The sequence below is a fragment of the Pteropus medius genome, unplaced genomic scaffold (assembly GCF_902729225.1).
Source record: "Pteropus medius unplaced genomic scaffold, Ma_sr-lr_union100, whole genome shotgun sequence".
Taxonomy (NCBI): Eukaryota; Metazoa; Chordata; class Mammalia; order Chiroptera; family Pteropodidae; genus Pteropus; species Pteropus medius.
In genome coordinates, this window is record NW_024340849.1 from 40,248,237 (window position 1) to 40,261,144 (window position 12,908).

Consider the following 12,908-nt stretch of genomic DNA (forward strand, 5'->3'; position numbering starts at 1 on the left):
ATTTTGTTCATTTTTGGTGGATAACAGTTATATGCATAAAAATTTAAGACTAGTTTACTGCATCAAAGTTTTCGAAAAACAGTGAACCTCAAGTGAAATCTCATATATGAGATAAATATGTAGCCATCTGGAGTTCCCCTGCTGTCTTCCCAACCACTGTGGCACCTTCACAGGGTCCCTGGGCTCCCCAGAACACAGTATACAGACTGTTGTGCATTGGTATGAAATAAAGTATTGATGATGTGATCTTGGGATAATTAAGGGAAGGGAGAGCTCACTGGGGGCTGGAGACTTTTGAGGAAGTGTCTTGAAAAGAGGTGTGCCTTGAAAGGAGATTCACGTATGGACACATGAAGAGGAGGAGGACACACATTGTGGCAGGGTAGAGGCCAGAGATAGGACGAGCAAAGGCCCTGGAGGTGGAGATCGGAGGCAGGCAGGATCCAGCCAGAAAAAGATGGCACCCTTATGCTGGCTAATTGAAGAGAAAATAAAAGGGCAATTGACAAAGATGTGAGCAGGATTTAGGGAAAATAATAAGGGATAATGCAGAATCTTGGGGCTAGTGACAGCTGATAGCCATTACTAGGGGCAACGGGAAATTTCCGCCCTTGGAACCAGAAAGAGAGAGCTAGACCACCTAATAGGAGATGTGGCCTTTGCTAGAGAGATATAACCCATCCCTGGTGTTTCAATTCATCAAAGATTCCACCAGAGAGCAAGGTGTAAAATATGTTGTATAGCAGGGGAGTTAGTGTGGGTGGCTCTGGGTGCAATTACTATTTGCACTCCCTCCCACCCATATCCAGTTTCTCCTTTATTATAATAGAACTATTTGTTTGGCATGTGACTTTATTTCCCAGCTAAAGACTATTTCCCAGCCTCCCTTGCAATTAAGTGAGGCTATTTGTCTAAGTTCTGGCTAAAGAGATGTGAATGGAAATGATGTATGCAATTTCTGCTCTTAAAGGGATTAATTTTTTTTCTTTACCTCTCTCTCATGCTTGCTTGCTAGCCTGTGAGTGTGGTGCTGAGTCTTCTTGCTAATGAGGGTGATAGCTTCGGGATGGCAGGGCAAGGAGACAATAGAGCTGCTTATGCACACAGTAGGTGCAAGGAAAAGAAATCTCCATCTTATTTGCTGCCATTATTTGGGGTCTTTATTTCAGCAGCCAAACCTGTAATTAATATAAATTGATAGGAACCTCTATTCTGATACCTAATAGAAGTGATGACACAAAGGGGTACAAATTAATTTTTTTTTTCATTATTTATTAGTCTAAGGGACAAGAGCTATCCCAATTTTAGTTTTTTGCCATGTCACTCCCATCCAGTTTTTTAAAGGAAGCATTATCAGTGAGCTAATTATCAATGCAAAGTCTCCCTAATATCACGACAAACAATGCCAGAGCAGAGGGCCTGGTGGGAAGAGAAGAGACATGAAGGGAGAGAGTTTTTTACCACTTTATTTGAACATGTCTCACAACTAAGAAGAACTGAGCAGGATTCAAACCTGGGCCTGTTTGGCTCCAAAGCCAATCTCCTCTCTTTTGACTAATTATATCAGAGAACTCTGTGAGAGGTCCAGCTACTCTAGAATCTAGGGTGGTTTCTACAAACTAGACCTCTTTAGACCTCCATGGCAGTGGACACCAAGTCGACTTGGCCTCTGCTCATTGACAATGAAGGGATTGGTCTAGTACTTTTATCTGAAGTATGCCAATCGGGATTCTTCCATTATCTCTCTGGTTCTGTTAGAAAGACAGAGTTAATCTTGGTGGCTTGACTGATTTCTTGGGGCAGAGCAAAATACAATGCAAAAATCTCGGGCTCTCAAAAAGGTCACTGTTGGAGCGTAGGAGACAACATGGCGAGGTGGGAGCTAGGAGGCAATGGAATCAAATCACAGGTCTTGGGAAAATTACATAACTTGTCTGATCTTTAGTTTCTTTACATAGGGGTTGGAGATAGTATATGTCAAGTTTCTAACCCACAGTAGGTGCTCTCATAGCTACTACAGAGCCAGCACTTTGTGATTGTTTACATTGGGCCTGCTCTGAGCTCCTTTGCTCCAAGGCCCAGCAGGAATTGATTTTAAGAATCTTTTAATTCCCTGCCGCTTTCAGGCACGATTTCATGGGCCGTCACAATGAAAGGTTATTAAAGAATACAGCAAACTCTGGCACCAAAGGCTGGAATAATGGCCAAGGGACAATTCTCCATCCTTGGCCAAGAGGACTAATGGAGACCCTTTGGTTAAGCCCACTTAATGACCTGTCTGGATGAGCTGTTGGCAGGAATCTCTGCCCTGGCAGCTGACTCCTGCCCAAGTTGTACTGGTTATCCCTGCTTTACAAACTCAGGGCTAATAAATCCTTAGAGGAAAGCTGGAAACTGGGATACAATCCTGGCTATGGCAGACAGGGCTGGACTGAGATAGTTCATTCATAGACTCGATTCATTGAAAAATTTGAAAACCAAGGGCTCTGCCTCTGGAGAATTAACATTGGTTTTCTTCAACTCGTTTTCTCTGGACTTTCGGTTATGTGGTGGAACCCAGGCATGCTATGTACTTATTTGAACAAGGATGGGAGAGGAAAAGGATAAACAGGTAGAGCAAAATCTTTTCAACATCTGCTTTGTGATTTATAACATAGATAGGATGCTATGCCATTGAGGGATTCTTCTCAGGAAAATGTAACTATTGTAAAAACATCTTAAAAAGATTGCAAAGTTTGTACTTAACACTGTTGTGTATAACTGTGAGAAAAGAGATACTCCATTCCACTGCCATTTAGAAAAGTTTCTAAAGCTTTTCCGGACTCAAGTCTATATTTTGGTAAATAGAATGAATCTGTTTTACCATCTGATCCTTTTCACTCAATCTACCTTTCATTTTGGTGGAATAATATGTATATGATACATCTATCCAGCGTATGGTGTGTATAATAATCAGTTACTATCAACATGAATTCCTTTATACTTCTGCTTTTTTTCATTCTTCAGTTCTTTCAAGATTTCATATCTGACTGGCCACATAGACCTTTCTCTCTTCTTAATTCAGCAAATTTTAGGCCTCTCAACTATTCTGTAGATCATCTAATGCAGTGAAGAGTTTTCTTGTGTACTACCCAGAGCACTTGTGCGTAGCATTTGGCCTGGAAGGAGGAATCAGCTCTACCTTCAGGGTGTGTTCATTAGGAAAGGGTTCAGACAAGAAGTGGTGCTTGAGCTCAGTCTGCAAGGAGGTACTTTCCAGGTAAAAAACATAGGGAAGGAAATCCAGGTAGAGTATGAGGCTAAAAAGAGCATGGAGGAAAGTGCAGGTGGCTTGTAAGCTGTTCTGGTGAGTGGTGAGGACAGGTAGGGTTGCAGCTCAGGGAAAGGCTGGAGGTGTGTGGCTTGGAACCTGGTCACCAAGGGCCTAATGGCCCCTGCATGTATGTCCTGCTGGTAACTCAGATCCTTTGGAAGATTGTAAACTGGGGGTAGGGAGTAAGATGGACTTGGATTTGTGGATGTAAGAACAAGGAACCTGATTGGATTTGCATTTTTGAGACTGTGACAGCAATGTGGGCAATAGGCAAGTCTCACTATTAGCCTCCATTCCCTCATTTCTAGAGTAGGGACGATAGGTTTTGCACCAAGATTAGAAAACAATATATGTGAACGTGCTAAATATATTTAAACTATTAAAATTGTGTGATTTGATTCATAAATGAGTTAATATGCTCACTTTGTAATCTGAGGCAAAATATACGTGCTTGGTATTGTTACTGGTTTCTATAGCTTTTCGCTTAAACTTTTTTTAAATGAGAGCAGCTATTAATATTTGTTGTCAGCTTTAGCTTCGACTGCTACAAATTGGAAGGATGGGGGAGAGTTGATGAACATTGATTATCAAAGAGGAAAAAAAAGTTTTTCCCCCCACCTTGGTTGTGTATTCATTCTTTGAAGAGCCATTGAAAAAGAAAAACATTTTCTACCTTCTCATAGCATGTAGCAAGTCAGGTGCCTGAAGACCTCATCATACTTACCAAAACTCTCCTCCCAGAGGAGCATCAGCTGTGAGTAGGTAAATAGAAACCTGGTATGTAAACAGCTAAATATACGAAGGAGTAGATGAGGCATCTTATGTGATATTCATCTGATTTTATTCAGTGTGATATTAAGAACCCTGATTCTTAAAAAAAAAAAGCTCGAGTCTGAATCATGCAGCACTCTTTGGTGATGGTGTGACCTGGCAAATCATGTCACCTCCCTGAGCCCCTCCTTACTGATAAAATGGGGAGCATATTAAGGCCGATATCATAGGGCTGCTGGATGACCTGAGATCATCTGATTAAGGCCCTTCATACAGTACTTGACCAATGATGAGCACTTGATAAGTTATTATTAGGGCTGGGAGAGGCACCACCCCAGCTGCAGAGCTAGCACTATTCTCTTCTGATGATGGCATCAGACATTTAATTTCAAGTTGCTTCTGAACATGAATCTTAACTGACACTTAAGAACCAGGAACAGGATGAAAAAGAGGATTGAGCTTAGTCTATAAAAGGTCTTGAGTCTGAAGTGCTACCAGAGTCCAGTGCCTGCTTTGTGTTGCAGGTTCCAGATGTTGGTTAGTCCTGCCAGCCTGACCACATGGACAGGATGGCAGGGCATAAAGGTGCTGAGAGGGTTGTTCCAGCACTGCAGAGATGGCATGAATGGTGACCAAGGGCAAAACACAATCCACACAGCTGCAGGTATGAAAGTAAAACCCTGTCTTTATTTTTTTACCATTGTATTTGGGATGGGTAGCAGCACTGCCTGGGGAACTTAGGAAGGGAGGAGAGGGAATCTGTTGGATGGAAATCTTACTTTTGAGCTTCAGTTATATCTAGTGCTTATTTGCAGCACATTTCATGTTAGACTTTCCAATGGCAAATCAAGGAGTAGAAGAAAGATGGGCTAAGAGGAAACGTTCTTTGCATGAGTTCAGCATAATGGCTAAAAGTTTATTCTTGTATTTCATCATGCATGTGCCTTGGAATTATGTTTTTTAGAACCTGACTTAACACAAACTTTCCTGGTAGCACATAGCTGTTTCCATCTTTCTAGCATTTCTGCCTTTGGCTGATGTGACGCCATACTTTCATGACAGTCAATGTCAGCTCTAGTATGGTTCTGATACCCAGTATATTCATACCTCAGCCATAAAACAGGGCCTTCTAGATAGCCAGATTCGGGTCCTCTCCCTTTCCCAACAGATGCCTCTCCACCGCCCCTGAATCCACCAAAAAGAAGGAGATGCACATCCTGAGATAACCACTTCCTCTGGGACTGGCCAGGAACACAGCAGGGGTATTGGTTGGTGTTGAGCTTAGTGTAGAGCCCACTTGACTGAGCTATGTATATGCTCAAGCTTGACCTACACTGGCAATATCTGCAAGGGTGTTTCTAGACATTTCAAGTGATTGACTCCTCTGAGGAAATGATACATTAAAAATATATATGTACACACATATATTTAATTATTTTTTTTAACCAGAACTGAATAAAATTTTTTGCCATTAGGTAGAATTAAATCTGACAAGAAACCCTATGAGTTTTTATTAGTACCATTATCGTTTTCTTTGGCTCCATGTATTATATTGGTAAAATAACAACAAAAAAAAATGTAAAAAGGCAAATATTTTATACAAAAATACAGTTTTAAAAGCTCTTTAAGTATATTTCATATAATTAAGAGTTGGCCTATATATTCTCTATGTCTGCATATTTTTCCTACATTTGGGATTTTAGAAATGTAAAGTACTGTTTACACAGTATATGTTTAAGTTCTTCCTGAAGCTCAACAACCAAAGATAATCTTTTTATGATCGGAGCATTGCATACTGTGGAAGATATGATTTGTATAACTGTACAGTTACTGGCTGAAAAAAATCTATGTGATTCAGTCCACTCGCATACTGAAAATCAATCTCTTATACTGGGGGAACATTTTAGTTCCAAAGTCCTTGAGTAGTGACAGATGGTAAAGATCATTAGCTTTCAATTATCTCAGTAATTGGTTTTCAGTGCTTTTTTTCAATCTGGTGAAAAAGTGATGCAGTCAGAAGTATCCTTTGCCTTTGAGAACCATCTGAAAATTTGCTTGTTATTACATCACAGTCCATTATAATGCAGATGATAATACTAAAAGAGAGGAAAAAGGATGGGTGTTAATTTTTTTTTAAATGTTAATGTACAATTCAAAAAAGAAGCATTTTTTTTATAGGAAAGATTCCAAAATACATCACTCAATAATATTAATCTTTTTCAAAGAAATGTCTAGAAGTTCTTACTCAGATTAAGTAAAAGATAGGTTTCATTTTGAAGGAGCCTATTCTGGAGAAACTTGGTCCCAACTCAAATCTCAAATGGCTGAACAAGGTAAGCAAATGACAAATCTGGGTAACCTGTTACCTTCTACTGTAATCTCGTTAGATATTTGTGTTTCTCCCCTGCAACCGACCACGCTGGAAGTTCTTTATGCTTTTTGAGACACCTAGCACTTAGACCAATGCCTGACACACCAAAGGTATTCAATATATGTATTCAGTGGATATATGGAAAATTTGTACCCCCAGTTACTACCCAAAATAAATTTGGCAAAATATATTTGAAGTTTCTATTCACCACCAACTTTAATAAATATTGAGATATAATTGACATGTAATATTATATTACTTTCAGATGTAAAAAACATGATTTGATATTTGTATATACAGTTGACTAATGTGGGGGTTAGAGGTGCTGAACCTTCACGTATCAGAAATCTACATATAACTTTTGACTCTCCCAAAACTTCAGTTGTCCCTTTGTATCTGCAGGGAATTGGTTCCAGGACCCCCTGTAGATACCAAAATCTACAGAGGCTCAGGTTCCTAATATAAAATGGCATAGAACAATGCATTTGCAGATTCCCAACTACAGACTGAAAACACTATTTTCCATACAAATACAGTTTTCAATCTGTGGTTAGCTGAAACTGCGACTGTGAAGCCTAGGGATACAGAGAGCTGATTATATATTTATTGAAAAATATCTGCGTATAAGTGGACCCATGCAGTTCAAAACAGTGTTGTTCAAGGGTCATCTGTATTGCAAAATGATCACCACGATAAGTTTAGTTAATGTCCATTACTACACATAGTTAAAAAAAAAACTTTTTCTTGTGATGAGAACTTCTAAGATTTACTCTTTTAGCAATTATCAAATATACAATATAGTATTATCAACTATCAGCACCATACTGTACTTTACATCCCTATGGACTTATTTATTTCATAACTAGAAGTTTGTATCTTTTGACTCACTTCACCCATTTTGCTCACCCCACCACTCCCCACCTCTGGCAATCACCTATCTGTTCTCTGTATCTATGAGTTTCAATTTTTTTTTTTAGGTTTTGCATACGAGATCATACCATATTTGTCTTTTTTCTGTGTGACTTTTTTTACTTGGCATAATGACTTCAAGGTCCATTCATGTCACAAATGTAAGATTTCCTTCTTTTTATGGCTGAATAATATTCCTTTGTGTGTGTTTGTATACACATATTTTCTTTATCCATTCATCTATCGATGGATACTTCCATTGTTTTCATGTCTTGGCTATTGTAAATAATGGGGGCGCATATATCTTTTTGAGTTAGTGTTTTCATTTTCTTTAGATAAATACCTGGAAATGGAATTGTTGGATCATGTGGTTAAAGTTCTATCTTTAATTTCTTGAGTAATCTGCATACTTTTCTCTATAGTGGCTGAATCAATTTACATTTCCCCAGAAGTACACAAGAGTTCCTTTTTCTCCACATCTTCAACACTTGTTATTTCTTTTCTTTTTATAATGACCGTTCTAACAGGTGTGAGGTGATGTCCCATTGTGGTCTTGATTTGCATTTCCCTGACAATTACTGATGTTCAACATCTTTTAATGTACTTGTTGGCAATCTGTATGTCTTTGGAAAAGTGATTTTTTAGATCACTTGCCCATTTTAAAATCAGATTTTTTTGCTAGTAGTATGAGTTTTTTATGTATTTTGGATATTAGTCCCCAGTCAGATCTATATGCAAAGTTTTCTCCCATTCAGTAGGCTGCCTTTCCATTTTGTTGATGGTTTCCTTTGCTATGCAGAAGCTTTTTGGTTTGATGTAGTTCTATTTGTTTATTTTTGCTTTTGTTGCTTATTTTTATTTTTATTTTTTTTGGTGTAAAATCCAGAATATCATTGCCAAGACTGATGTCACGGAGTTTACTGCCTGTTTTCCTGTAGGAGTTTTATGGTTTCAGGCCTTACATTCAAGTCTTTAATCCACTTTGAGTTAATTTTTGTCTGTGGTGTAAGATAGTGGTCCAATTTCATTGTTTTGCATATGGCTGTTCAGTTTTCCCAGTACCACCTATTGAAAGATCTTTCCCCATTGTATATTCTTGGCTCCTCTGTCATAAATTAATTGGCCATATATGCATGGGTTTATTTCTGGGTACTCTATTCTGTTTCATTGGCCTATTGTCTGTTTTTATGCCAACACTATACTGTTTTGATTACTATAGCTTCATAATATAGTCTGGAATCAGGAAGCGTGGTGGCTCCAGCTTTGTTTTTTCACAAGATTGCTTTAGCTACTTGAGGTCTTTGTGGTTTTATACAAATTTTAGGATTGTTTGTAGTATTTCTGTGAAAAATGCCATTAGAATTTTGATAAGAATTGCACTGAATCTATAGATTGCTCTGGTTTGTATGGGCATTTTAATAATATTAATTCTTCCAATCTATTAACATGGAATATCTTGCAGTTTATTTGTATTTTCTTCAATTTTTCATCAGTGTACAGGTCTTTTGCCTTCTTGGTATATATGTTTACACTGTGTGTTCACCTCCCATAGTTAGATTTCTTTCTGTCACCACATATTTGACCCCCTTTACCCTGTCTACTTTCCCCCTGTCCCATCCCCTCTCGCCCTCCCCTAGGTAACCACTAGTCTATTGTCCATGTCCATAAGTCTCTATTTGTTTGTACTGTTTGTTTGTTGCTTTTAGGTTTATATCCCACATATAAGTGATATCATGTGGTTTCCAACTTTTTCTGTCTGGCTTATTTCGCTTAGCAAGATTATCTCGAGGTCCATCCATGTTGTCGCAAATGGCAGTATTTCATCTTTTCTTATGACTGAGTAATATTCCATTGTATATCTGTACCACAGCTTCTTAATCCAGTCATCTACTGTAGGACACTTTGATTGCTTCCATGTCCTGGCCACTGTGAATAATGCTGCTATGAACATAGGTATGTAAATATCTTTTCAGATATGGGTTTTCAAGTATTTGGGGGTAAATACCCAGTAGAGAGATTGCTGGATCATACGGTAGATCAATTCTTAGTTTTTTGAGGAACCTCCATACTGTTTCCATAGTGGCTGTACCAATTTGCAGTCCCACCAGCAGCGTATGAGGGTTCCTATTTCTCCACATCCTCTCCAACATTTGTTATTACTTGTCCTGTTGATTATAGCCATTCTAACAGGTGTGAGATGGTATCTCATTGTGGTTTTGATTTGCATTTCCCTAATAGCGAGCGATGTTCAACATCTTTTCATATATTTGTTGGCCATTTGTATGTCCTCTAGGGAGAAGTATCTGTTAAGGTCCTCTGCCTGTTTTTTGATTGGATGATTTTTTTTGTTGTTGTTGTTGTCATCGAGTTGTATGAGTTCTTTGTATATTTGAGATATTAGGCCCTTACCGGAGGCATTGCTTGCAAATATATTTTCCCAGATGGTTGTCTCTTTACCTTGTTGACAATTTCTTTTGCTGAGTAGAAGCTTTTGAGTTTGATGTAGTCCCATTCATTTATTTTTGTTTTACTCCCCTTGCCTTTGAGGTCAAATTCATAAAATTCTCTTTAAGTCCAAGGTCCTTGAGTTCAGTTCCTATGTTTTCTTCTATGCATTTTATTGTTTCAGGTCTTATATTCATGTCCTTAATTTTTGTGTGTGGTGATAGACAGCAGTCTAGTTTCATTCTTTTGCAGGTGATAATGCCCTGTTCTTAATGAGGGTTGCACTCCTCTGCTTCTGTCTGCCTGCTTGTCACCTTACACATAGTTATGTATATATTTTTTCATTTTGTTTTAGGTGAGCTGAACCCTTACAGTATTTCCTGTAATGCAGGCCTCATAGTGGAGAATTCCCTCAACTTTCGTATGTCTGGAAAGGTCTTTATTTCTCCTTCAGATCTAAAGGAGAGCTTTGCTGGATACATTACTCTTGGCTGGTAGTTCCTTTCATTTAATAGTGTGAATATTTGATTCCACTCCTTTATGGCTTGTAAGGTTTGTGCTGAGAATTCCGACGATAATCTAATGGGTTTTTCTTTATAAATCACCGTCTTCTTTTCCCTGGCTGCTCTGAGAATACTGTCATTGATTTTTGATAATTTTAATATAATATGTCTTGGAGAAGTCCTTTTTGGGTTGAGATAATTGGGTGTTCTGTTGACTTCTTGAATTCCAACTTCCAGTTCATTCTTTAGATTTGGGAAATTCTCGTCAACTATTTGTCTGAAAATGCTTTCTAATCCCTGCTGCTTTTCTTCTCCTTCAAGAATGCCCATTATTCTTGTTTCCTTTCCTGATGGTATCAGCTAGTTCTTGTATTTCTCTTTCATTATTTTTCATTCTTCAGTTTTTCTTTTTTCTTCTGATATATTTCTAGATTTTTGTCTTTTATATCACTTATTTTTGTCTTTGATATCACTTATCCTTTTCTCCATTTGGTCGACTCTATTTCCCAAGCTTGCTTTTTCATTCTTCATCTCTTTCAGTGTGTTCTTCATCTCCAGAAGTTCTATTTGGTTCTTTTTAAGTTTTTAGTTTCCTTGCTAAAAAATTCATTCTGCTGGTCTAGGTGTTTTTTCAATTTCTGAAATTGTTGATATGATTCGTTTCGGATCTCATTGAGTTTTTTCAGAAGTACTATCCTGAATTCTCTGTCATTTAAGTTGCATATTTCTATGTCTTTACACTTATTTTCTGGAGATTTTTCTCTTTTTTTCAGAGCTGCCTTGTCACCTTGGTTGTTCATGGTGTTTAGTGGCCTATTTCTCCACCTGAACATTAAAAGAAGTGTCTTCTGCCTTTTTTCCAGGAAGATTTATTATATAAATGTCTGTCTTTAGCCTGTCACTAAGAAGGCAATTTACTTTTGGTTTCTAGTAGGTGGCGTCTAAGCCTCTTGGATCTCTGCTTTATATAAAGTCTTCATAATGCCTTTTTTTCTTATAAATATTCAACCACACTTGCTATCCTCAGTCTCAGTCCCTGTCAGTGTTAGTGGCAGTTTTGATAGCATTTGCTGAGATTTTCCTGGGGCTATGCAGTGTTCGTCTTGGAGGACAGGGGAGAGAGGCCCTCTGGGTTGGGGGATGGGGACTGCAGCTCAGCCTTGTGTTTTGCAACCATGGCTAGTGATAATCAGCTGTTGCTTCTCTGCCGTCCCCACTTATCTGCTTCCTGTCCTGATTCCTCGGAACTGCTGCTGAGTGGAGCTCTTGGCTCTCTCAGGCAGGGCTGTTCAGGGAAACTGCTGCACCTTTTTCCCTCCCCCTCCTCCTGCAGCTGCAGCTGCGAGAGGCAGCTTCTGTGTTTCTCCCAGTCTACCGCCCAACTCCTGGGGTTCTGACCCAAGGTAGTGCTTATTCGCAGATCCCCTACTCAGACATGCTTGTGTGCAGGATGGGTGTTTTTTGCGTTTTAGATGATCAGCTTATTGTTGTTTCAAGGGGAGAGAACTGGGGATGTCTCTCACTCCACCATGTTTCTGATGTTACTCCCACTTGATATTTCATAAGTCCGTTAAGCTATTTTCACTTTTTAAAAACTTTTTTTTCTTTTTGCTGATTGATTAGGTGAGTTCTGCTGTCCTCTTTGTGAGCTCATGGATCCTTTTCTGCTTCATCTAGTATACTGTTGAATCCCACTAGTATATATTTCAGTGCAGTTATTGTATTCTTTAGCTCTGTGACTCCTATTTGGTACTTTCTTATATTTTCTGTTTCTTTGTTGAAGTTCTCTCATTGTTCATCTATTCTTCTCCCAAGTTTGGTGTGCATCTTTATGACTGCTATTTTGAACTTTTTGTCAAGAAAATTATTTATCTCCATTTCATTAAGGGCTTTTTGTGGTTTTATCTTGTCCTTCTCGTTTGAAACACATATCCTTCATTTTCTTTGATTCTCTGTGTTGGTTTCTATGCATTAGATGAAAGAGCCACCTCTCCCAGTCTTGAGGGAGCAGCGTTGTTTCGGAGATGAACCTTATCATTCAACCATGCCTTAGCTCTTGTGATTGTCCAAGCAGCCTATTTTGTATTTAGTGGCTCCCAGTAGTTGAGGGTGTTCCAAGACTTGTCAGTGTCCTGAAGGGGAGGATCCCAGTCAACACCTGGATTTAGGCTGATTGGAAGCCACATCTTCAGGCAGCAGCTTTTAAAATATGTGAATATATACAATGCTATGGGACCACAAGAGTCTGTTCCACTGGCCACCAGAGCTGGCCAACCCAGAAGTGTCTCCCAAGCAGTCGTTACAAAGATCAGGGCACCAAATGAGTGTCAAGCACCTTTCTGGGAGACGCCAATGACCTGGAGTGAGGCAGAGGAAGAGTGCAAAGATGGTGTCCACTGGCCTGAGTAGTCCCCTAGATGTGTCCAAACTTGAAGTCTGTCCCTCTTGCTGAAGCTCCAGGACAATCAAATAGGCCTCTTTCACAGAAAGACTAGGGGTTTGTTTCAGTCTGCTGTGTGCTATGCCTTGGGGTAGCCAACCAAGAACTGTCTCTGCATTTGTTACAGTCCCATGAGACTCAAAAATATAAGTGCTG

The 12,908-nt window shown here is 39.0% G+C and overlaps 1 protein-coding gene across 8 annotated transcripts in view; it reads left to right on the top strand.

Moving 5' to 3' along the window:
* Positions 1–12,908, top strand: part of LOC120587867 (uncharacterized) — a 62,467-nt gene that overhangs the window by 32,613 nt on the left and 16,946 nt on the right. For 2 of the 8 annotated variants that reach the window (XM_039844948.1, XM_039844949.1), the window contains exon 2: positions 4,609–4,748. The exons of 5 other annotated variants lie outside the window; for them this stretch is intronic. In XM_039844948.1, coding sequence (XP_039700882.1) covers positions 4,609–4,748 — 140 coding nt within the window. Of the gene's footprint in view, positions 1–4,608; positions 4,749–6,363; positions 6,418–12,908 lie in introns of all 8 variants that reach the window. One more of the 8 variants, XM_039844947.1, reaches the window with a different exon arrangement.